Consider the following 23,674-nt stretch of genomic DNA (forward strand, 5'->3'; position numbering starts at 1 on the left):
GGCGCCACGGGCTGCATCACCCAAGAAAGAATATGCCAGGCGTCCTCCACCGCTTGCTCGTTGACTCCTATATAATGGCTCTAGAATCCCATTGTCTGTCAAAAGGTGGCCCCTCTATCTCTCCAGACTCCTCTCTCTCCACTGTATCCATTTCTTACTTCGCCTCCTCTATCTTGTGTATCATACTTCCTCTTTCTTCTCTTGCTTGCTGCACATTGTCATTTTCTCTGGGAACTTGATTCTACTGTGTAGTATATCGTCTTATCAGTGTACATCCTTGCAACGCCAATTGACGTGCATTGCTTGGATTCATTGATCGTCTTGCTTTCCTTGTGGTCTGCTCGACCTCGCGTTAGCCGAAAGACGTTGCCCCTGAAGATCGACTGACGTCGTTGTCGATTGTCTTCCGCAGTGACCGATTCTTGTTCATACTTCGGTCCACAAAAGATCCACTTCCATTGTTGCCACCCGCCCGAGATCCACCCCTATAACTATCCACAATGACAACAGCCGACGGATATGCTACCCCACGGGTAAGCCGGTTGTCGAGCCTGGACGCATCCCAGGCCGACCTCTACGGCGGTCCCAGTGTGATCCTTCCTCCTAAACACTTGATGGCTTCTACCATTTCCCATGAGACAGCCATGGAACTGGAAGCGGCCAAGCAGCACTTTGACGAAGAGGTTTCCTCCGAAGAAGGCTCTCCTCGAGTTGCTCCGCCTGTGACCAAGAAGGCCCTCACCACGGCTGACGACTTTGCCTTGGCCTTTGATATTGACGGAGTCCTTATCAGAGGCGGCAAGGCTATCCCTGAAGCTGCCAGCGCGCTCAGGTATATCAATGGAGAGAATCCGTATGGCATCAAAGTGTATGTATCAACACCCTCTACCGTATTGATAGCGGTGCTCCCTGCTCAGTTTGTAGTTCCTGTGCTGACCGCTCTACCAGTCCTTACATCTTCGTCACAAATGGTGGAGGCAAGACAGAGGAAGAACGATGCATTGATCTCAGTCGACAGCTTGAGCTCGAAGTCTCCCCCGGCCAATTCATCTGCGGCCATACCCCGATGCGCGAGATGGCCGAAAGGTACCACACGGTCCTTGTCGTTGGTGGGGAGGGCGAGAAGTGCCGTATCGTAGCCGAAGGCTACGGCTTTAAGGATGTCATCACTCCTGGAGACATCATCAAGACTCGACAGGACACTACACCGTTCCGCAAGTTGACCGACGAAGAATACAAGAACTCCCGGGTCCGAGACTTCTCAAAGACGAAGATCGAGGCTATCTTCGTCTTTGCCGATAGTCGGGACTGGGCCGGTGACCAACAGATTATCCTCGACGTTCTGATGTCCAAGAATGGACACCTAGACACCCGATCCGACTCTTTTGACGAGGGCCCGCCTGTCTTTTTCTCCCACAACGACGTGGTCTGGTCCACCTCTCACGAACATGTCCGCATCGGCATGGGAGCTCTTCGAGCGTCCCTAGAGGCACTGTACAAAGCCGTCACTGGCAAGGAGCTCAACACGATCGCCTTTGGCAAGCCCCAACTCGGCACATACCAGTTCGCTACGCGGTTGTTGCGACAATGGCGCAAGAACACCCATGCCATCAACAAGCCACCCAGCACCGTGTACTTTGTGGGCGATACCCCCGAGTCAGACATTAGGGGCACGAACGAGTTCAACGAGACCAGTGACGCCGACTGGTTCTCCATCTTGGTCAAGACCGGTGTGTACCAAGAGGGCACTATCCCTCGCTATCCACCCAAGAAGACTTGCAACCATATCCTAGACGCGGTCAAATTTGCCATTGACCGCGAGATGGCCAAAGAGAAGAAAGACGGGTCGGCTTTCGTTGACGATGTTGACTCGGAACTTGAGCTAGAAGCGGGCCTTCTGCCCAACTGATTTTCTTTTCTACTGATGGTAGTTGGATGATACAGTTGTGGTGCATGTAGATTCCTATCATTCTTGTTTACTATTACTTTTTTATGGATACCTCTATGCTATGAATGTATGACAGATATGTATTTTTTTGAGCATTGGGTTTACCACATTCATCTTCTACTACACTTTTATTATTGTTAGGGAATTTCATCATAAAGACTACTACCTACTTCTCCCTCTAGCAGCACCTTAACCCATTAGATTACTAATATCAAGCATTTGCCATAACCCCGAAAGTAGCATAACGAAAACATGGATACAACCCCCCTCGTCCCTTGTATCAGTCCTCTACAATAGAATGGGTAAAGAAATACTCAAGTACCCACCCACCACATCCACCACATCCACCCCCAACCAAGAACCAACCACCTCGGCCCATCCACTCCTCCTTCCATACCTACTCAACCCAAGAAAACCTCATACTCAAATCAAATACTGTGTAACAACGCAACCCAAACCCAGTCTAATAGTATTCGTTCATAATCCAATCCCATCCCACCACAAGCCGAAACCGGCACTCCCTAAAAGGCAAAATTTCATCACACAATCTCACGGAACATCCCAATCAGGCAACTCCGATAACTTACCTACCCCCCCCCCCCCCCCTCCCCAGTCCAATACCAACCACATTAACATCCCAAATAAGGTTAGTTACTTACTTCGTGGTTATAGACCCCCCCTCCTTCTCCTCTAATACTACAAGATAATATAGTTATAGTAGCCCATCCGTGCGTAAGATAGCTAGCTAGCTAGCTGCACGGCAGACGTCAGATGTAAGAAAGAAAGAAAGAATGCGGGGGAAGGAGAAGGCGAAGATTCCTAGCGCGGTGGGGTATCTTCTATTCCATTCTATTCGGGTTCGTATTATGTAGGGCGACAGATTGATTTGCAGAATAAGTTGCATTGCATGATATTATGTCTGGTTGTGGGTAACTCATCTCTCATCCGCTGGATTCGGGTCTGGGGTACATGATGATTGACATGGCATGAATGAGTAACGGAGTACTCCGTGCTTATGGACACATGGTGGTGCAGTGGTGGCTGGATGTCATGTGGGGGTGAGGTGGGTGGGTAAGGAAGGAGGGAAGTTTATCTGTACTGTATGTACTTAGTTTACGGAGTAGATGCTCGACTTACTTGCCTAGTTGGGATTTACTATTGTTTGTGTTGTGTTGTGTTGGGGGGGGTGGTGTTGCGCTAGTGAGGGAGGATGCTTTGGGGGAGGAGGGGGGAATGTGGGGCTACATGGGGATCTGTGTGTTCGATACGGAACGGAGTACTAGTCTACGTCTGTAGTATGTATAGTAGTGTGGCAGCGGAGCGGGTAGGATCGGTTATGGCTTGTGCTTTGATATTAGGGAGCTGTATTTGGTTTAGGGTCTATGTATGTCTCTTCTTCTGTATAGTTTAGGACGGAGTACAGTGAGGCGAGGGGGTGATGTGAGTGGAGAAAGTCTATTAAGTGGTGTTGCATGGGCAGCTGAGGTTCGTGTAAGCTAACTATATCGGCCGGGCGATTGTCAAAGCTCGAAAACTTGATCAAGCCAGTGCTTGATGACTACCTTGCCCTCGTCGAATCCCGGCTTGGGCATACGGACGATAATCGCCGCGTGGCTGTGTCGATGATTGTGGATGTAGACCGGGTGCTTTCGGAAGCCCACGGAGTTCAGTGACTCGATGATGTCGAATTGATCCGGTGTCAATGCGAGAGTTGGAAACTCTTGAGGTTCTTGGCGTTCGCGGGCGAGTAGCGGTTCAGAGGCGCTGTCGGGGCTGTCATCGCGGATGAGCGCATTGCTCTTGCTTTCGCTTGACCTGGCTCTCCTTGCCGATGTCACTTGTTTCGTTTCGTCTTTGCTCTCGTCCAGGTAGTCTGGATCTTGGTCGGCGGCTGCGTGCTCGAATGCCTCTTCTACTGCGTGCTGCACGCCTTGGACGACAACCGGGACTCGGTAGCGTCCGAAGACGGTTCCCATGGGCCCTTCTTCATGAAGACGGATTCGTCGTTGGCTGCGGACGGTTTGGATGGCGGAGTTGATGAGGAAGATAGGAAAGCCGATGAATAGGATGGTGGTGAAGAGAAGTTGGAACGGAGCTTCTGTGAGGTATGTCATAAGTTGTTGCTGAGCTTGGGGAACAAGTGATAGTGATGTTATATGTTTCTTGTCTGACGGTAGGATATGCCTATCAGAGTCGATCACGACCGGATCATAGCCCTTCACGTAATTGATGCGGACATTGTCCGGCTCATGGAATGGGTTGATCGTCGAGATTGCCGTGGTATAGTATATTGTCGACCGGTCGTTGACAACGTTCGCATACACGGTACGGTGCTTGAACTTCTTCAGGGCTTTTATGAAGATGCTATCCGGGTCGGCTAGCACGCTCAGCAGCGGCTTGCCCGAATCGCGAAACGTGTCGATCATGAACAATTGTTTGCCGGATATAGATATGGTGTGAGGCCCGACGTTGTTCCAGAGGAAGCCCCATGCTCCCTTCTGGGGGTTCCGAACGCCAACATGCGGTGACGCAAACGTGGTGAAGTTCACTGGCTCAATCTTATCGAGCCATCCCCGAGAATACAACAGCCCCAGCGCATATCGAGCCACAAGACCTCCAAGCGAGTATCCCACCATGCTCAGCTTCTTGATATGATGCCCGGCGGCTGCCAGCTCCTCCAATGCTTCTTCAACCTCGTGTGCCACGCGCTCACCACCGACCTCGATGCCATCGTAGGTAAAGTTGCCGGCGTTCCGCTTCGCCGCAAGAATATGGAGACGGTCTTCGCTGTATAGTTCCCTCAGCGATGAGGTGACATAGTCGAGGTGGGAAGGATTGCCCCATAGTCTACCATGAGATCATATGTCAGCTAGTTTCAGCAGGAAGTTCGGGGACTGGGAGCTGACCCATGTACGAATACACAGAGGTGGTCGGCATTCCGCGACGTCTCAGTCGGCGGGTGGCCGTTATCGAGCTCCATAGTTGGCTGTGATTGAGATAGGGTGTCGAGAAGCTAGTGTCAACGTGCTGCTATGCTATACCGAGTAATTGTAGCCAGTTCATTTATCATCCTTTTATATAATCCACTGACTCACGGCCAATTCCTGAGGTTGGAGGCTGAGTATTTGCTGGCTGCTGTCAGCCAGTACACCATTGGCCCCTTACTAAGCCACGATAAGGAAACGTCATCAGATGGATGCCTGTTCTGGACGGTCCCCGCCCTGCTGAAGTCATCACCTATCCATCTGTTAGATTTCTCCATTACGGAGTATTGTGTGCACAAGTAATGATGGTATCCAGAGAGCCTAACCCTCCTAAATTGACTGGTGAGGTTGATAGGCAATCGTGCAGCTGCAGGTGCTTGTTTGCATGGTTTGCATGACCGCATCCCGATCCGCCGCTTCGGCTTCGGCTTCAGCTTCGTATCGCGAACCTGGCTTAGCTCCAGGAGGATTTCTTCCTTGTTCCATATCGAAATCTTCAAAGCTTCTTCCTAGCTGAATAGCTCAATAAATTTATCTCAGATCTGAACTGGGCTCAGCGAAAAGACACTGCGGGACCCACAAATTTTTGTCCTCACCGCAGTGGCTGGTTAAATGCCCATGGCAAGCATAGTCTCTGGATGAAACAGATGTGCTCGAAGCTCATAAAAAACAGTCTAATCAGCTTTTTGAGTCATATCGGATCTGTACCTGACATTGTGGCTAATACACAGCTTCAAGCACTTCTTTCAGTTCGTCTGTATGTTTAGTACGTGCTGCGAAGCAACGCAAGGCATGAGTGAAATCTTTGTATACCAGCTATATACTCCTTTCTTCATCTACACTTGACTTCTGTTTCGTTACTGAGCAACTCTTGCTATTCTACAATCACAATGTTTGCACCACTCGGTCTATTCAAAGACATACCTTGTCCTGAAGGGCAAAATTGCTTGCTCTTAACCTGCATCTTCTCTCACAAGGACGTCGCCTCCAAATCAGCCCCTCAAGGAGCCCGTCAGAGCACCGATGTACCAACGGCAGCCCAAGGCGAGGCGGGACTTACGTCTGGCGAGTCAGCCGTGAAATCTAAAGTACAAGCTCCGGGTGAAGAGAAAATCGCCAAGTTAAAAGACAAGGCAGCGTCTTTGCCTTCTAAAGCAGCTCCCAGTCAAGCTCCTGTGTCAACAACTTCATCGAACAAGCCAACCCAGACCAATGGACAAGCCAATGTCAGGCTCCAGTCTTTATCCAGGGAAGTCACGCCTCCGAAAAAGCCAACATCTTCATCAGCAAAAGCAAGCACACCCGGCTCTCGAAAACATCTCCCACCAAGGCAAGCACCACGAGAAAGCCTAAACCCTCGGATGCTAACGAAAGCACCTGCCCCCCATAGCGTGCGTTTGGCTATCCTCACAAAGCTGCATGCCGGTATGTCTGCTCTAAATGACAAGTTGGCCAAAGACAAAGAGAGCCAGGACAAATACCTGGTCCTTACGCCGAATGAGCTCATAACAATGGCCTTGGATGAAGAGGAAAAGACCGCGAAAGAAAACCCAAGCATATACTCCAATGTCATCAAGCTCCGCATAGTAAAGCTATCGAAAATGAGCAAGGAAGATTGGGCCAATGACGTGAAAGCCCATCTCAATGAGCGGTATTACAAGATTGCGCCCGGGCCAGAGCAGTCAAAGCCGAAACCACTTGAAACTGGGCTTAGTGCAAAGGAAGAGATAGCATTGGCGAGCAAGCTTGTGACACGTCTGGAGGGTCTCGAGCAGTACGGCTACGTTACTAGGCCTCCGACAGACGCTGAAGTGGAAGGTGCCAGGAAAGGGGTTATTGAATCCAAGGGATGGGAAAAGTGCGATCGATGTGGAGGAAGATTTCAAGTCTTCCCTGGTCGCCGGGAAGATGGAACTTTGACGACGGGAGGACAGTGCACATATCACCCGGGTAAACCTCTCTATCCGCCCAAAAAGAAGACCGATCATATTACGGGGCACAAAGATGCGTACTTCTCTTGCTGCAACGAGTCAGTAGGGACTTCTGCTGGCTGTACCAAGGGCAAGACCCACGTCTTCAAGGTATCGGAAACCAAACGACTCGCCTCAGTACTCCAATTCCAGAAAACCCCGGAACAATCAGGCAAGGGACGGCTGCCGCCAGTCTGCTTCGACTGTGAAATGGGTTACACAACCCTGGGATTGGAGCTGATTCGGCTGACTGCTGTTAGCTGGCCTCAAGGCAAGACACTCTTGGATGTCTTGGTTAGACCCATCGGTGAAGTCTTGGACTTGAATTCGAGGTTTTCTGGTGTTTTCCCAGAACACTACACGAAGGCCATTCCCTATGGCAGCTCTGGCTCTCAAGCGAGTTTACCGTTGGAGGAAGGGGAAGCAGACTCGCCTCCATTGCAGATTGTCGAGTCACCTGCTGCAGCCCGGGCGCTTCTATTCGAATGTCTTCAACCAGATACGCCACTCATTGGTCATGCGATCGACAATGACCTCAATGCGTGCCGCATCATTCATCCGACAATTATCGATACTGTGCTTCTCTACCCACATCCCCGGGGCTTACCTCTCCGTATGAGCTTGAAGACTCTATGCCGGAGACATCTAGATCGAGACATCCAAACTGGAGGCAGTAGCGGCCATGACTCCAAGGAAGACTCGATCGCCACGGGCGATCTGGTGAGGGTCAAGGCAGCGGAGACGTGGAAGGTTCTCAAGTCTAAAGGCTGGCGCATACATAACGACCAGCTTGTGCCTCCACCAGGCGCCGATGCGGAAGCTGCGGCTGCACATGGAAGGCTTGGATCAGGAGCGGGCCAGAAGCGGAGCAGCTCGGCGTTAGGAGATTGAGGGCACAGCTATCGACGCCATTAATTACTTCTAGTGATACCCAGTTTACACGTACTCGAAATTGTACAACAAGCAACCACGTAATTTACAACAGAACATGATTAGGTTCGAGTGATAGATTGCTCTATTCAATCGTGTATCTACCATTCATAACGTCATGAGTAGAGGTAGCCATAACGAGCCAGAGTAGCCGCAGAGCGTCTACCTTTTCAGGAACAAACATCTCCGAGCCAACCACTAGTCATCGCCAAAGCGGTATAGGAATCCCTCCTTGTAGAACACATCTATACCCAAACCAGACATCCAAGTGATAACCCTCAATTCAGATATCGCTCCCATTTATTGGCAACCCCCTGACGCGAGCACACTTGTCATCCGGTCATTTTTGGATTTTTTTGGTTGTTGTCATTCCGGAAGGAGTAATTTACTCCTCATCCTCCTCGCCCTCGTCGTTGACGACGTTGTAGAAGCGGAGCTCGTAGACACCCTTGGAGGTGGAGACGACACGGAGCCAGTCACGGAGCTGCTGCTTCTTGAGGTACTTCTTGGTGCTGTTGAAAGGTGCAGGTTAGCACACATGTCGCACTGGTATTATTCAAAGAGGTGGGGAAAGGAACATACAGGTACTTCAGGTAGCGGCCAGAGAAGGGGATGTGAGCAACAACCTCGACCTTGCCGTCACCAGCCTGGGAGATGACGACCTTGTCACCGAGGTTGCCGACACGGCCCTCGACCTTGATGCGGTCGTGGAGGAACTTCTCGAAAGCAGAGAGGTCGAAGATCTTGTCGCTCACGGGCTGAGAAGCGTTGATGACATACTATAAAACATGCATAGTTAGTTAACTGCAAATTTTACTTGCGACTACGATTGCGATTGCGATAAGCACATACCTTCTTGGTGACCTTCTGGGCCTTGCGACCACGGGCCTATTGTCCGAGAAAAAATAATGATTAGCCTACTGTTCCATAATGGCGAATCCCCGGGGTTTATTCCATGAGAAATATTTTATCTGGTATTTTCAACGCAGATAATACATCTTCATGAACATGGACCCATTCGGGGAGAACAGCAAAGCGGTTTCAAGGAAGGAAACGTACAGCAACGGGGGCCATTGTGACGGATGGGAGGGGGTTTTTTGAGGGGATAGAAAGAGGGATTAGCTGGTCGCAAAGAGGTGTATATCCTGCGCCTTGGGGAGAGAAATTGTCGAAGGTCGATGGAGATGCTCGAGTCGGACAAGTGCGTGTCACTAATCCGTTTTGGGTATGTGGATAGGGCTTTCAGTCCGCTGATTAGGGCAGCTGTTTATCATCTGACTGGGTGAATGGCTGGGCCAATGAGAGCTGTCTTAGTCATGAGGGCAGTTCTCGCTTGTTGGCCACCTCAACGGCACTAGCCGGTGTGTTCCGCACGGGCCACCTAGCCAAACCTATATATACCTCTCGCGCCCCCCGTCTTTTAGAATCTTTTTTCTTTTCTTCTCCAGCTCTCTTTGCCTTTTGGCTTAGATCAAGTGTAGTATCTGTTCTTTTCAGTTTAATCTCTGAAAGTGTTCTAAGGAACACAACATTGATTAATCTTATTTTTGCACCCCGTGGCGAGACCTCTGTGCTTGCGCATGTCTTGCTGCACAGTGTCATCGGGCTTACACTATCCCCGATTGACGCGAACAACCCTTTTTTCATCAATTTGGTCGGCTTGTCCGATTGGTTGGAGAAGAAAGTGATGCAGTAGATACTTTATAGAATATACAACCATTTTATTCCTGGGTCTTGTAATCCAGTAATCCGGAGAGCACTTGGTTAGAAGCCTCATCCGAAACTTCGAGAAGGAGCAAGCGGAACAACTTCTTCGTTTCTACCCCCTCATCCACGTGATCTCTATCAACTACATCACTTGCAATTTGCAAGAACACCAACAATTTCCTCTCGATAACACCAACTAGAAGTGCCATACATAGCGTTAAAGGACTACAAGTCGTCATCATGGGTTCCGTCGTTCTCCCGCATCTGCGTACAGCCTGGCACGTCGACCAGGCTATTCTTTCCGAGGAGGACAGACTTGTGGTGCGTATACATATCCCCAAGTCAAGGTCCCCGAACACAGCAGATGATACTAATCAAATCTGTATAGGTCATCCGATTCGGTCGCGATCACGATGTTGACTGTAGGACATCACGAATCTCTCTTTATCAGAACAAGACAGTGCTAATACAGTGACTTGTAGGCATGCGTCAGGACGAAGTCCTTTTCAAGATCGCCGAACGAGTGAAGAGTACGTCAAGAAATTATTTATCCATTTCTCTTTCCCATACCACTATCTTCGAAAGGAAAAAAGAAAAGAAAAGAAAAGAAAATCTCAGTGACTAACTGTCCAACCAGACTTCGCTGTCATCTACCTCTGCGACATCGACGAGGTACCCGAGTTCAACACGATGTACGAACTCTTTGACCCAATGACCATCATGTTCTTCTATCGGAATAAACACATGATGTGTGATTTTGGCACGGGTAACAACAACAAGTTGAACTGGGTGCTTGAAGACAAGCAGGAGATGATCGATATCATTGAGACCATTTACAAGGGTGCGAAGAAGGGACGTGGTCTGGTTGTTAGTCCGAAGGGTAAGTCTATCTATTATCTTGATTTATGTTTTGTGCTGGCTGGATGGTTTGGCTGATGCATGATTTCTGCTGTAGATTACTCGACGAGGTACCGCTACTGATTGTCGTGCTTGTTGTGGGGTTGGATTGTTTGAGTTTTGCTATGACTTATGAATGTGTGGGCTTTATTAGAGGCTCGTTAGGTTAGAATTAAGATGAATGTGATGTTCTCTATCACTAGTGACTCTTGCTTGTAATTAGGAGCAGCTGCATGGTGGGGTGTATCTTGCTTTCGTAGTGGCATTGCAGTCAAGTTGAACCTGAAAGGCGCTACTAATAGTAAAATATAAACATCAAATTCACCAACATTCTCAAAACCCGTTAGTGAACCTAATATACTCTTCTGCAGTAACCTCACCCATCTTCTCTACTGGTAGCCATCCGCCGTGATATAAAACCCAAGCCTCCAAAGCGGCAGAAAACCTGCCCCACAATTTCTCTTTTCAGCTTTGTTTCCCTGACGTAACATTCATCAACATCTCTCCCGCAACGCGAATCCCAATCGATTTAGTATCATCCACCGCAACACATCAGATAATAAACGCACAAACTAAGATGATCGATCATAACATCTTCGAAGACCTGCAGGCCAAGATTGACGAGGAGGCTGCGGTCCGCGATGTAAGTTGACCCGTGCCCGCGCCAAGCGCAGAAACAAACCCGAAAGCAAAGTGCCGCTGTGCTGACGAGATGTACAGGAACTTCATGATATTGTGCAGACGCTGGCTAGGAAGGGTATTTACTTATTCATTCCGTTCTCTCTCAAATATCGCATTGAGGGGATTATCAATTTGAGGGGTTCGCTTGGCTAATACTCTGGATAGGAAGATCTACCCAGGCAATTCTGTCGCGGGCTCATTCTACACCCACTGATCAGTGTATGTAACACTCTTTTCTCCATCTATCTGAAGGGTATTCAAGGGATATAGCTAATACGAACAGTGAAACCCGTCCTCGATGACGCAACCAAGGAGATCATCGCCCAGAGGGATGAAGTATCTCGGTTGAAGACCGTGGCGGACAAGCACCCGTTTTACAAGTACAATGGGGTGTGGACGCGCGAGTTGCAGAACCTTGTGCGTGCCTCTTCTATTACTGGAATCTGATTGTTGCAGATAAGAGCTAATTAGCCGACCAATAGGTCTCATCGATCGAGCTCTGCGCTTGGCTAGGCGGACTGGAAGAGTACAAGACGAACAGCTCCTCTTCGTTCCTGACGATTGAAGAGGTTGGGAAGTTCCTGGGTGGTACGTTCTCTTTCTATCTCCTATCTTTGAGAAAGTCAGAGTGTGAACTTGGTTCTAATGATAATCTCTAGTCCCCGTGAATCTCAAGGAACAGGATGCCTTCCATCTCACTATTGAGGAGTATCTGCTTGCGCTGATTTCCATGGTTGAGGAGTTGGTCAGTCACCCCCTCCCCGGATATTGGTCTGCTATCGGAATGCATGTTTTGCTAATAGAAGATGTGACAGGCCCGCCTGGCTGTCAACTCGGTCACTCTCGGTGACTACACCCGGCCAGTGCAGATCGGCAATTTCATCAAGGATCTGTTTGCGGGATTCCAGTTGTTGAATTTGAAGAATGATATTCTGCGGAAGAGGAGTGATGGGATTAAATACAGTGTAAGTTTCCACCTGTGGAAGGTGGGTGTAAGTTACGGGATGCTAATGTGATGGTACAGGTCAAGAAGGTGGAGGATGTGGTTTACGATCTCTCTTTGCGCAATTTGATCCCTAAGGGTAGCGCTGCAGCATGATTTGAAACACAGAGAATTAGATTAGCATATGAATTGATATGAAATTAACGACACTGTCCAGAACTCGGCAGTTGAAGAGTTTCGTTTCGCAACCACCAGTCGCCTAGTGTAGCGTAACAGCCATTATATAATACTCAGTATAGTATAAAAGACAGCAGCAGCAGCTACTGCTGCATGGTATCATCCCAACCAAACACCCGTCCTCTCACACGAAAATAATATATATATCATCTCACACCAGCGGCACACAAATTAAGCAGTCGCCTCCTCCTTCTTCAACGAAGCCAAGGAGCCCTCCTTCTTTGCCTTCTCGATCTCCTTCAGAATCGGCTCCTCCAACGACTCGGGCTTGGTCAAACTAGCCCAGCGACCCACAACCTTTCCATCCGCCGAGATCAAGAACTTCTCAAAGTTCCACTTGATGCGCTTCAGCCCCAACAGACCGGGCTGCTGCTCCTTCATCCATGTCCACACCGGCGCGGCCTTGTCGCCATTCACGTCCAACTTGCCCAGCACGGGGAAGGTCACTCCATAGTTAATCTGGCAGAAGGACTGGATTTCGTCGTCGGTTCCGGGGTCCTGGCTTCCGAACTGGTTGCAGGGGAATCCGATGATGGTGAAGTCTTCCGGGTGCTTAGACTTGATGTCCTGGTAGAGCTTCTCGAGGCCTTGGAACTGAGGCGTGAAGCCGCACTTGGAGGCGGTGTTGACGACGAGGACGACTTTGCCTTTGAGGTCGGTGAGGGGGAAGGGGGAGCCCTTTTCTGTTGAGAGGGGAGGGGTGGTTAGTTGGGTATGAAGCTAGGGGGTGGGGTTAAAGGAAGTAAAGGAGGGTGAATAACGTACTGTCGACGGGCTCAAAGTCGTAAAAGGTAGTCGCAGAAGACATGGTTGATAGTAGTCTTGATGAATGTGACGAAAGGGATGGTGGAGAGTGAATGCGCTGGAGAGGAAAAATGTTCCGGTGGCTTGATCGCAGTGATGTCGCAAGGTGATATGGACCAGTAGGAGTAGTAGTTCTGATGAATCGGACTGGTACCAGGGAATGCGCAAGTAGATATGTAGTTGATGAGGTGAGTCTCGACCTTGAGGATGATAAATCAGTGAATGGGATGATCGATGACAAACGCATCAGCGACTAAGAAGAGAAGAGAAGAGAAGAGGGGGTCCAGCAGTCAATAATCGTCGCAGGCGCGCAAATCCCAAAGAGGAGGGGAAATGGAACCAGATGGATCGGGAACAAGAGATTCCGGAACCCGAACCAGTATCGATGTCATCATTAGCAGAAAATGGCCTGAATGATTGCGGGTCGATCGATACGGTTTCGGGCCCAAAAATGGCTTGGGGTTTGTTGCACGTGTAAATTCCCGTTACGGCGCCACCGGCGCTTTTGCTGCTTTGGGTTTGGTTGCATTTATGGCGATTGTGGTTGGTTGAGGATGCAGGATTATTATGCACAATGGGATTGATTAGTGATCGGGGGATATTGGGTGTTCTGATCAGTGCACTGGTGGTTCATTTAGGAATTCCAAATACTTGAGACTCGAGGTGGATACAATATATTGTAGGTTCTGGGGTTTTAAATTAAGGCATGGTCATCATGCACGGCTATTGGAGCTTAGTGGCATTGGCTCTTTCCGGACTGGGGCTCCGTATAATCTTCGTATCTATCCGTTACCCTTGCCAGACTTCATTATGAGAAGACACAGCATTAGTGATATATTCATTCTAGACCCTCACATCGTATAATTCGGCAGACCACATTCCACGATATCCACATCTTACCCAACCAGCTATACACACTCCTGACTCGAATCACAATTCAAGCCCCATCGCCGAACAAGCCCACGCACAAAGGTACGTTGGTGGTTTGCCCCATCCACGGTACGCACATCTCCCATCCACAACCCCCCGGACGCGGCTTGCCTGCACCGCAAGGAACATCCGGTATCCGTGTTCCGTCCGAACGATCATGGCCAGCGGCAAAATACCGATATAGTCTTGATCGACCCAATAATCGGGCACATCTAACCCTCATGAGATGTCCCATGTAGCGTGTAGCATAACATAGCACAGTAAACCTCGCATTTGCTTTTCCTGTCTCCATCTGCACTAAGACAGACCCATCATTCATTTCTCATCATCCTCATCTAGAACATCCACGTCCAATTCTTCCATCACTCCAAGCACCACTGCCAGGTTTTCCATAAAGCCATTCACAGAGACACGCAGCATGCGATTCGTCGTCGCGCAGTAGGTCGTCTCCAGCACAGTTTTGGCCTCTTCGTCGGCGGTTTGCTCTTTGGTCGGCGTTGTCAGGGCGAAACTGCGCTTCACGAAGGGGGAGAGCTCGGTGTCAACCTCGAGGGTGCGCAGGGCGGCGGACGCCAGGCGGTTGGTAGGGAGAGGGAGAGAGATTGTTCTGTTGGGATTCGTTGTTGGTTAGTGGTGTTGAGGTGATATGCCCAAGGAGAGTTTGGCTCTTCTTACAGGGTGTAGGGGAATTCGGAGGGGGTTCCGTTGGAGGCCATGGTGATATGCGTATGTCTTTCTGAGAGAGTAGGAGGTTTAAGTGAGTTCAATGCAACAGCAACTCGAATTCGTGTAATAAAGAGCGCAACGCTGGGGAGAAAGATTGATATTGAGGCGGGGAAAGAGTGGGATGTGCGATAAGGCATGAGTAAGCATTGCGGCCTCAGGCTACAACAAGTGTTACTGATAATATATATGGCCTGGCGACGTCTGCCAGCCTATTATTTCTCGCAAGCAGTATTGCAAAGCATTTCAGCCACCGTTTTCTAGTTGAGTACTGAACATTTGTTCTGGGTAGCCAGGTTACGCCATTGCCAATATAATGTGAAAAGATTAGAAACAGTGGGTTTATCATCGAGCAATTTTATCCATGCTATTCATAATCATCTTTTTACTTTCCTTCATCGACTACAAGGCAGCAGAATGAGTGTGGCTTCAAGACATTACAATTATTCTGGTATCAAAGTATATATACGGCAGGCGGAAGTCTCCCAAGGCTGCTCTCCTCGGCCAACAGAGAAGATACGCTCGAATGTACAACAGAACCGCTCTCCCACAAAGTCATGACTTCGTTAAGGTTTCCCTGGTCGAAGGTTTCCATGACACATCACTGGATATAGGAGTGTATGTCGTGGGAGGAGGCAGAAATTGTTTGAACGGGTCATCCTTTTACACAAGGGAAAGGACGGACTGAAGGTTGGCAAGACCTCCTAGGCCATTGTCAGCGATGTTTACTTCGAGATTTTCTTAGATCAACTTACCATTCTGGCTGAGGAGGTCCAGGACCTTCTCAAGAGCGCCAGCGGTCAGGTCACCTTGGAAGAGTCAGTAAGCTTACTTTACCACTCATACTCAGGATTTCACTTACCGCTCTGGATCTTGGCGACAAGGGTCTCAGAAAGACCAGAAAGGTCAGTGATGTCGCGCTTCAGGTTGACAGCTGGTATAATCTTAGCTATTGGACATGGATCTGGGTTATTGTACATACCACCAGAGACAACACCGCTGGCTGCTCCCTTGACAGTGCCGACGGCTCCGCCAGCCGCGTTGACAACAGGGGAGGCGACAGAGTCGACAGCACCACCAACTGTCTTGACAACAGGAGAAGCAACACCTTCGACAGTGTTGACAGCTCCACCAACAACGTTTCCAACAGTGTTAACAGCACCGCTAGCAACACCCTTAACGGTGCCAGCGGCATCACCAGCGATTCCGACCACAGGCGTAGCAACGCCACCGACAGTGCCGGTAAGGTCACGCTTGTTGGAAGGGAGCAGCTGGGTCAGCTTGCCTTCGATGGTGGAAAGTTCTACATATCTAATCTTAGTGGGTCTCCCTAGCAAACTTTCACGGCCGTAGATAGCATACCGTCTTTCAGATCAGTGAGGTCGGTGGTAGCGCAGCCAACAAGGCCACCGACAACATTGTCGACTTTTCCGAGAACGCCGGTCAGCTGGCTAAGAGTAGACTGGACGGTAGTATCCACAACCGGGATAGCGGCAGCAGAGACACTGCCAGCGAGGGCAAGAGCAGCAATTCCAGTGAACTTCATTGTGATGTATTGTTGATTGGAGGAATAGGATAAAGAAAGATAGTGAGTGTTTTGTAGTTGCTGTAAAGGAGCGAATGAGGGTTTGGAGATTTAGAGAACGACTGACAGTGAGCGAAGTGCTTGGGAAGAGAAAGGACAGCAACTGGGAGGACACTCCATTAAATAGACGACACTGGAAGAGATTTCGTGCTGGGCTTTGATTCAGGGGAAGTTGGCAATGAAGCTGACTTCCATATCCATCGAATCGGGCACCTTAGGAGCTCGCATGAATGAGGATCGACATCGAGATCCAATGACACCACTCCGTCGTTTCAGATGGGATGGTAGAACGCCATTCATCCGATGAGCTTAATCCAAGCCCCCAAGCTATCAAGAAGATAGCAGGCAAAGTTGATGCCAGCCTGCTCTGACCATATGGGTTTACGTCGCATATAGAACCATACTCATTCATGCAGTTCTGATGATGCAAACGGTATCCGTTCGTTGGTGCATATTATGGTGCTGAAAAGTGTTGGTGATTATTTGTCTCTCACATCGTAGTATGCCATGACCAAATTTCAGACAAGAATCGATAGTGCTTGAGGTGGGCGGGTATGAATTGACCTCTGTCCCTTTCTCCTACCGTGGGATAGGGATTCAATAGTGAAATCTTAAATGATGCTCCACTTTGAATGCGATTGCCGATGATGGTCAAGACTGTTGCATTGGCAGCACTGCGGAGGTTAATGTCTGTACCTCATTAAACCTCCGTGGGCAGCGTGGGGCTCGCCCAGAAACCCCGCGGAACCTTATCCTGTATATTCCTGTTCTGTTCGGCATGGTTATCATTGACCCAGAAGTTTCAAAGGCTTATAGTCAGCTGTTAGCTCGGCGAAGTAACCAAAATCCTGGTCCCAGTCGAAGGGAAGCGTTCGATAGGAGCAACTCAATGAGCAGATTACTATTAATCGCGTAGTCCTTTTTTTTTTTTTGTGTAATCAAGCAAAAGGGAGTTTGAACACAGCGGCGCGACGAAATCAATACCAGCAATGGCAAGGTGATGGTGTGCAAGTGATTTAGGTTCGCAGAAAAGCCAGCCGCTGTCTGCTTGCCAGGTTGCCAGGTACCTACCTCCATCCCTGTCGATCCGATCCACCCACTACATTTTCGAGAACCGTTGTTGGGCAGAGCGATCAGCATAACGATAAGGCGCAGATTCCAACCGCAATCGGCTTGCTAACCACCCATACGCTAACCGAGTATAGCATCCCCACTAAATATCATTTTTGAGACTGTCCATACCATACATCATTCGCGTTCGCGGTAGCTCAATGACCCCGTCATCGGCCGAGATTCAGACGAAAGTATCATCGGCAAGCACCTCCGGTACCTGACCACGGTCGGAAGGGCCTTCATCCATTACCAAGCAAAGTTTTTCCAGTAGTAATCGTATGTCCTGTGGGTTGAAGTACTCCATTAGTCCTGTTAGATAGTTACTAGTCAGGTACAGGACGGCTTGGCTTTCAGGTGCACGATGGGTGACGTCAGAGGCTAGGAGCTTTCGAATGACGAAGTCCACACCAGTGACTTTTTCCCTCTGCGCTGTGCTGCTGATATGGGAGGAGTATGTGTGTAGTGGTAGGGGTAGGTAACAGTAGACTGAGTCAAGTGAGGCGTTGGTGTGGAAGGATCAACAGGTAACCTGAACTCAAGAGGGTCAGCGGGAACTGCAGCCTTTGCAATTAAACGAGCAAGCAGAATTGTCTGTAGTTTGTCGTCCTTAGTCATGCGCAGCTCTACTTGGTAGTTGCTGGATTCATATTTCTAGCCCATTATCAGAATCACTTATATCAGTGCTGCGCGATTGTCTGAAGTTTTCGTCTGTGAGTACCATCGTGGCGTAATGTTGAAGACATATGTGGTCCACTATATATATATATCGACATGACTAGCTTCAGACAGGTGAAGTAAATCCTGGTCAGAATTGCAGAACTGAACACAGCAGGAATGACAGAGAAAAGTTTAAGTGAGGGCTGGCTGAAGAAACAATCCGGATGGTGAGACCTTCATACTGATGAGGGGACCAAGTTGATGCGACAACCATCCTGATACCAACAACAATGGCCGCAAAACAAACAAAGGTCACGGGCTGTCACATGGTTAGGGGTGCAAATGTTTGTGGCTGGTGAGGATGGGTGTGGCGGACCGTTTGTTTGATCGGTTTGCCTGTGGAGAGGCAGCGGAAGCTGACTAAGATGACAGTCCCGTGACGGTCAGGGACATCACCCGGAGCTACGGCAGCCTGAGGCACCATACGTTGTCCTGTCAACGGCGGCCGCTAGGCCGGATCAGGGGAATCACAACATAACAGCAGCCACTGAGCGTGCATCGCAGTTGCCCCCCAAAGCAGACTCATCGGCCTCGAGCCTATCTTCTTCTCGTGCGGCCAACTTTTCCCTCACTTCCTCTCCTCTCTCTTCCCCTCACGCTCCGCACTGTCGGTCTCCAGCCTCTACCGCTCCCTGTCCGGGCTCGTGTATATCTTCCTCCTCCTCCCCTGGACTTCCTCGTGCTATCCTTACCCTATCGGCACCCGTGTCTTATTTGCATCACCTTTTGTTTAGGAGCGCCAACAGATCAGATCATGAGCCTTTAGTCCAGAACTGTTATTTTGTTTACTTTTCTATCAATCGACAGAGCTCCTCGACTCCTTTCAATTGCAGCATTGCATCTCTTGACAGGTTCATCTTGTCAAGTATTTCCTTCCCTCATTCCTCGGACTACACGTTGCCCCCATTAGCGACTATTGTTTTGATTGTCGCATCGCCCAAGTCAAGATGGCTACCAACAGTGGTTATGGGCAAGTGATTGAATATATTCAAGGTTCGTTAGCTTCCTGCCATCGCCGATGAGCATGTTGGATTAGCAACAGCTGGAAACTACATCGTCAGTTGAAGTGTTTATGTGCAGCTTGCTAATTGTTCGGGCAAAACAGATCGTCTCTACCTCGCCTCCTACGATAACCCTCCCGATGCACGAACCCCATTTCCTTATCCCCTGGAGCAGCCGAGATCACCGTCCAAGCGCTCTGCGAGGGCTCAGCCTAGCACTCCTAGCAAGAAGCGCAGTCCCGTCTATTTCACAGTAGATGATGTCTTGTTGTACAACTCATTCCATGCCGATTTCGGCCCTCTACACATCGGTCACTTGTATCGGTTCGCGGTCCAGTTCCACGAGATTCTTGGGGAGCCTGAAAACCGTGATCGTGCAGTGGTGTTCTACTCTAAGACGGATGCACGAAGCCGTGCTAATGCTGCTTGCCTGGTTGCCTGCTACATGGTCCTGATCCAGGCCTGGCCCCCGCACCTCGCCCTGGCACCAATTGCGCAAGCCGATCCCCCGTACATGCCATTCCGTGACGCAGGCTATAGTCAGGCAGATTTCATTCTAAACATCCAGGATGTCGTCTATGGTGTGTGGAAAGCTAAGGAGCAGTCGCTCTGCAGCCTCAGGGACTTTAGTCTTGAAGAGTATGGATAATAGCAATTGGCTTTTATTGACTCTACTGACATCTTTGTTAGATACGAAAAGTTTGAGCGTGTTGACATGGGTGATTTCAACTGGATCACCCCGCAGTTCCTCGCTTTCGCCTCGCCGCAACACCAACCGATTGCGCCAATCCCTCAAAACACGCCCGAGTTCGCAGCGCTTCCATCCACCGTCTCTGAAGTCCTTTCTTCAAAGCTACCTCTTCCTTTCAAAAACGTTCTGGCGCACTTTTCATCCCGTAACATCGGCCTTGTTGTGAGACTGAACTCCGAGTTGTACTCTCCCTCCTACTTCACGGCTCTGGGGATCACCCATGTGGATATGATCTTTGAAGACGGAACCTGCCCTCCCCTGCCACTTGTGCGTCGCTTCATCAAAATGGCACACGAAACGATCTCTAAGAAGAAGGGCATTGCTGTTCACTGCAAGGCCGGTCTGGGACGGACTGGATGCTTAATCGGCGCGTACCTCATCTACAGATACGGATTTACTGCCAACGAGATCATTGCTTTCATGAGATTCATGCGACCAGGCATGGTAGTCGGTCCTCAACAGCACTGGCTACACCTCAACCAGGGCTCTTTCCGCGAGTGGTGGTACGAGGACTCGATGAAGGAGAAGCTGGCTCAGATGCAGGCTGCTCCCATCACCCCTGGACGGCCATCTACCAGACAGCGGGCCAACGGACCTGTCGCCACGCCGCCGAACAACGGCCATTCTAAGCGTGCTGCTCTTGGCGAGATCGACCACAACGAAGGAGCTGGGGCCCCGGCGGAAGAGTACCTCCCCGCACCCACTCCTGGACAGCCTCGCAAGTCACACAGAAAAGACTCCCGCCATCATCCCTATGCCCGTACCACATCTGGAAGCTTGGTTGTCGACAAGGATGGCAATAAGAATTCCGAACAGACCAGCCATAGACACCACCGTCTTAGCAACGACAGCAGCGAGAGTGAAGAGGAGATCCAATTGCGTATGTTGGCGAAGCGTTCCTCCAGATCCCCTGTCGCATCTCCCAGTCAGCGGTCCGTCAGTTACTCTGCTACGGTAACTGCTAGCTACACCCTGAATGACGATGATCGAGAGAACTGGGGCGATGCTGCCGCGTATGCAGCACCGAAGACTCCTGTCAGCACCAAGAGTGGCAGTGGAGCGATCGCAGTAACAAAGGTTCGGACGAGTCCCAGGCGTGCAACAGACACGAGGAGTGAGACGAAGGTTCGGAAGGCTAGCGGCCGCGTTGGCAGTGCTGGAAGTCCCACGCGGGTGAAATAAACGCCTCACCGGCGCAGGTATACTTCTTTTCTTCTCCGCGCTCTTGAGCCTTTTCAGATATCCTTTTCTTCATTTCTACTTTTTGCCTATTGTTGCTGCCGGGGTATAATATGTGCATAGTCCCGCGTATTTTCTCTTCTTTGCTACCTGCGCTTTGACTTTACCCTTTCTTTTTGGCAATTCTTCGGTGCGGTTGTGGGTGTTGGGTTCTGGTGCAAAATCCATGGGTCTGGGTGTGCGTGTTTATGGCGTCTGGTTACACTGTTGATGGTCAAATGATATCTAGAAGTTGGTCTGGAATACACCAAGTCTTTGACTGGCACATGATGTTTATAATGTGTCGAGTGGCTGTTATCGATCAAACGCGTTTCTCTGTACGTATATGATCTACGTCGATATGACCGATTCGTTATGACCTGTCTTTGTGGAATGGCTGCTCCGTAAATACTTCCTCAATCTCGGCCATTGTAGCAGTGAAGCTTCTCGCAGAATGCTCGTATGCCCACGCAGGTAGTAGTTTATCGATCGGCCCTCACTACCCTCATATCGAGCGATGTAACGAACCACTTGATTTGGCAAGCAAATCATCCGCATCGCACTATCTCTGTTAGAAAGCAACCAATTGCATTTCTTCGACTGCGAAACTATGCCACCTAAAGCAGTGTACAGCAGCTACTACCCTCTACCACGGCCGTCCGACCTAAGAGAGGAACCGATCGATTCACCTTCGTGGTCCCTGACGGCACTAAACAAATCAAGCCTTGCAAAAAGCAATATCCTACCCTTTTGACTGTCATCTGTCGAACTTAGTAGTACTGAGTGTGGTGTTTGCTATTCTATTTCATAGGATATTGACTATTGAATACACATTTTGCAACAATGGGATATAAACATAGAGTAAACCTCATTTATAACAACAAGCATTGTTAGTCTAACGGTTATGATACTCGCCTTCCAAGCGAGTGGCCGGGGTTCGACTCCCCGACAATGCATCTTTTTTTCTCCCGCTCCGGATACCTACCGTCCTGCAAGATGCTTCTCTTTTTGCGACAGAGCGTTGTTTAAGGAATGGGTCCAATAATTAGAATTTCATTTTCTCACTGTATGCATCAATGAATAAATTGGAAAGGCTGTTTATCTCGTACGGCTTGGTTATTGACTTGTGTCGAGGGGTTGAAGCTTGTATGTTTGCATGCTAATCCTACTTCAGGATAGAGCCACGCTTCTCAGAAGTTGAGAACTATAACTTTGTCTACAAAATAGACACCTCTCCCAGATATTTGTCACTGTCGTCATCGACATTATACACTATACCTTTCATCCTAGCCGTAACAATCCTTCCATACCATAATTCATCAAAAACCTTAGCATCTACCCTAACAAACCCCCTCCAAATGCACCCGAATCAAATCCCGATACTCCCCCGCCCTCGGCGTACTCTCCTCAATCCCCTGCACCTTCGCCGCATCATCCCAAAGCCTCAACTTGACCATCTCATCGCGCAAGGGATCCGTTTCAAAAGCCACCAACTCTGCGCGTTTAAACGGTCCGCCTTGGAACTCGAGTGATTTCTTCGATGCGGATGACAATGTCTCGTAGTATGCTTTGTCTGTGGCGGTGAGGTATCTACCACACACTCATTTGTCTTCTTATCAGTATACGATCTACATATAGTAGTTGTGGGACTCAAGGGGAGGGTGTAATGTACCGCTTCGCAGGAACATGACTCTCAACTAACCGACAAACCTTATCACTGAAGCCCAGTGAACGAAGGTATTCCGCTCCGATAGTCTCGTGACCCATCCGACCGACATTCTCGGTATCTTTGTCATCGCTGTTGGATTTCAGGTTCATCCGGACTTCCTTCGTGGATGAGAGGGGGATAATTTGGCCGATGTCGTGGAGGAGGGCGGCGAGGATTAGTTCGGGGGATGCGCCTGGAAGGAGTTTATTTTGTCAGTCTATTTTGTTCGTTTCTTATGGTGATGGTTTGGTGTTCAAGTGGTTGAGCAGCTCTCGTACCTGATTTTCGGGCTTGGTGCGCGGCTTGTAGACAGTGTTCGAGCTGGCTGATGGATTCGCCGATGTAGTCGCCTTGTCCGTACTCTTCGAGGGAGGTCACCAGATAGGTGGCTTTTTCGAGGGGGGTTTTGAGGGTCATCATGAGGAGTTGGGCAGGGGGGAAGGTGTGTGGAGGTGGTATGCTCTGCAGGGAGGGAAATGATGTGGATGTGGGATGAGTGACTAGAGGAAGAGGGGTTATATAGGAGCGATTTTCTGCTGGTTTCATGAACCCACGTGCTTTCGCTTTTATTTGGTTCATAATGAAAATGCCGAATTGAATTATGAATATCATATCTGTCTTGGAATTATTGGGATTTGGATTCTTGACTGCGTGAGCTATTAATTATAGATGTTGCTATGTGGTGAACAATCGTTTGATCTACATGGTTTACTACTTCGTGGTATAGATTTAATATGTATTACGCCAGACTATCGACTCCTTTCTTCCAAATGTCTTATATGCCCGTTCTCAGCAAGCTATGAAATCATGAAATTGCACCCTACGTT

At 49.4% G+C, this 23,674-nt stretch overlaps 11 protein-coding genes and 1 non-coding gene across 12 annotated transcripts; 6 read left to right on the forward strand and 6 right to left on the reverse strand.

The window, feature by feature from the left end:
- Positions 1–500: 500 nt before the first annotated feature.
- On the forward strand, positions 501–1,909 carry BO87DRAFT_310021 (phosphatidyl synthase; the record flags this gene model as incomplete). The annotated part of the gene is made up of 2 exons (XM_025619493.1): positions 501–868; positions 949–1,909. The coding sequence occupies 2 exons, from the start codon at positions 501–503 to the stop codon at positions 1,907–1,909; spliced, it is 1,329 nt and encodes a 442-aa protein (XP_025478930.1).
- Positions 1,910–3,294: 1,385 nt separating this feature from the next.
- BO87DRAFT_377157 (lipase ROG1 family protein) lies at positions 3,295–5,046 on the reverse strand. Its single transcript, XM_025623479.1, has 2 exons — positions 4,855–5,046; positions 3,295–4,795 (listed from the first exon to the last, which is right to left on the reverse strand). Exons 1-2 carry the CDS (start codon positions 4,926–4,928, stop codon positions 3,469–3,471), a joined length of 1,401 nt encoding a protein of 466 aa, XP_025478931.1. The 5' UTR covers positions 4,929–5,046; the 3' UTR covers positions 3,295–3,468.
- Positions 5,047–5,576: 530 nt separating this feature from the next.
- rex3 (putative RNA exonuclease Rex3) lies at positions 5,577–8,088 on the forward strand. The gene has a single exon (XM_025629482.1). The coding sequence runs from the start codon at positions 5,823–5,825 to the stop codon at positions 7,791–7,793; it is 1,971 nt and encodes a 656-aa protein (XP_025478932.1). The 5' UTR covers positions 5,577–5,822; the 3' UTR covers positions 7,794–8,088.
- Positions 8,051–8,932, reverse strand: BO87DRAFT_377159 (60S ribosomal protein eL22). The gene is made up of 4 exons (XM_025623480.1): positions 8,892–8,932; positions 8,685–8,720; positions 8,415–8,611; positions 8,051–8,344 (listed from the first exon to the last, which is right to left on the reverse strand). Exons 1-4 carry the CDS (start codon positions 8,904–8,906, stop codon positions 8,218–8,220), a joined length of 375 nt encoding a protein of 124 aa, XP_025478933.1. The 5' UTR covers positions 8,907–8,932; the 3' UTR covers positions 8,051–8,217.
- Positions 8,933–9,589: 657 nt separating this feature from the next.
- BO87DRAFT_416485 (DIM1 family thioredoxin-like protein) lies at positions 9,590–10,637 on the forward strand. Its single transcript, XM_025626758.1, has 5 exons — positions 9,590–9,860; positions 9,928–9,961; positions 10,022–10,069; positions 10,177–10,419; positions 10,495–10,637. Exons 1-5 carry the CDS (start codon positions 9,780–9,782, stop codon positions 10,518–10,520), a joined length of 432 nt encoding a protein of 143 aa, XP_025478934.1. The 5' UTR covers positions 9,590–9,779; the 3' UTR covers positions 10,521–10,637.
- Positions 10,638–10,767: 130 nt separating this feature from the next.
- BO87DRAFT_68949 (translin) lies at positions 10,768–12,249 on the forward strand. The gene is made up of 8 exons (XM_025629483.1): positions 10,768–11,079; positions 11,157–11,193; positions 11,283–11,336; positions 11,401–11,534; positions 11,600–11,705; positions 11,777–11,862; positions 11,933–12,082; positions 12,142–12,249. The coding sequence occupies exons 1-8, from the start codon at positions 11,014–11,016 to the stop codon at positions 12,214–12,216; spliced, it is 708 nt and encodes a 235-aa protein (XP_025478935.1). The 5' UTR covers positions 10,768–11,013; the 3' UTR covers positions 12,217–12,249.
- Positions 12,233–13,495, reverse strand: BO87DRAFT_377161 (glutathione peroxidase). The gene is made up of 2 exons (XM_025623481.1): positions 13,063–13,495; positions 12,233–12,980 (listed from the first exon to the last, which is right to left on the reverse strand). The coding sequence occupies exons 1-2, from the start codon at positions 13,103–13,105 to the stop codon at positions 12,469–12,471; spliced, it is 555 nt and encodes a 184-aa protein (XP_025478936.1). The 5' UTR covers positions 13,106–13,495; the 3' UTR covers positions 12,233–12,468.
- Positions 13,496–14,346: 851 nt separating this feature from the next.
- On the reverse strand, positions 14,347–14,747 carry BO87DRAFT_426659 (CTAG/PCC1 family protein; the record flags this gene model as incomplete). Its single annotated transcript, XM_025627378.1, has 2 exons — positions 14,347–14,638; positions 14,707–14,747. The coding sequence occupies 2 exons, from the start codon at positions 14,745–14,747 to the stop codon at positions 14,347–14,349; spliced, it is 333 nt and encodes a 110-aa protein (XP_025478937.1).
- Positions 14,748–15,260: 513 nt separating this feature from the next.
- On the reverse strand, positions 15,261–16,426 carry BO87DRAFT_69009 (uncharacterized protein). The gene is made up of 5 exons (XM_025629485.1): positions 16,117–16,426; positions 15,737–16,057; positions 15,617–15,688; positions 15,510–15,563; positions 15,261–15,458 (listed from the first exon to the last, which is right to left on the reverse strand). The coding sequence occupies exons 1-5, from the start codon at positions 16,298–16,300 to the stop codon at positions 15,418–15,420; spliced, it is 672 nt and encodes a 223-aa protein (XP_025478938.1). The 5' UTR covers positions 16,301–16,426; the 3' UTR covers positions 15,261–15,417.
- A 2,327-nt stretch (positions 16,427–18,753) lies between these two features.
- cdcA (phosphoprotein phosphatase CDC14) lies at positions 18,754–21,505 on the forward strand. Its single transcript, XM_025623482.1, has 3 exons — positions 18,754–19,162; positions 19,275–19,809; positions 19,861–21,505. Exons 1-3 carry the CDS (start codon positions 19,117–19,119, stop codon positions 21,101–21,103), a joined length of 1,824 nt encoding a protein of 607 aa, XP_025478939.1. The 5' UTR covers positions 18,754–19,116; the 3' UTR covers positions 21,104–21,505.
- Positions 21,506–22,023: 518 nt separating this feature from the next.
- On the forward strand, positions 22,024–22,095 carry BO87DRAFT_t152. Its single transcript has one exon. It is a non-coding gene; the product is annotated as a tRNA-Gly (tRNA).
- A 384-nt stretch (positions 22,096–22,479) lies between these two features.
- On the reverse strand, positions 22,480–23,317 carry BO87DRAFT_459637 (HD domain-containing protein; the record flags this gene model as incomplete). Its single annotated transcript, XM_025628972.1, has 3 exons — positions 23,126–23,317; positions 22,812–23,040; positions 22,480–22,729 (listed from the first exon to the last, which is right to left on the reverse strand). The coding sequence occupies exons 1-3, from the start codon at positions 23,265–23,267 to the stop codon at positions 22,480–22,482; spliced, it is 621 nt and encodes a 206-aa protein (XP_025478940.1). The 5' UTR covers positions 23,268–23,317.
- Positions 23,318–23,674: the final 357 nt, after the last annotated feature.

This window comes from Aspergillus neoniger (genome assembly GCF_003184625.1).
Source record: "Aspergillus neoniger CBS 115656 unplaced genomic scaffold BO87scaffold_19, whole genome shotgun sequence".
NCBI lineage: Eukaryota > Fungi > Ascomycota > Eurotiomycetes > Eurotiales > Aspergillaceae > Aspergillus > Aspergillus neoniger.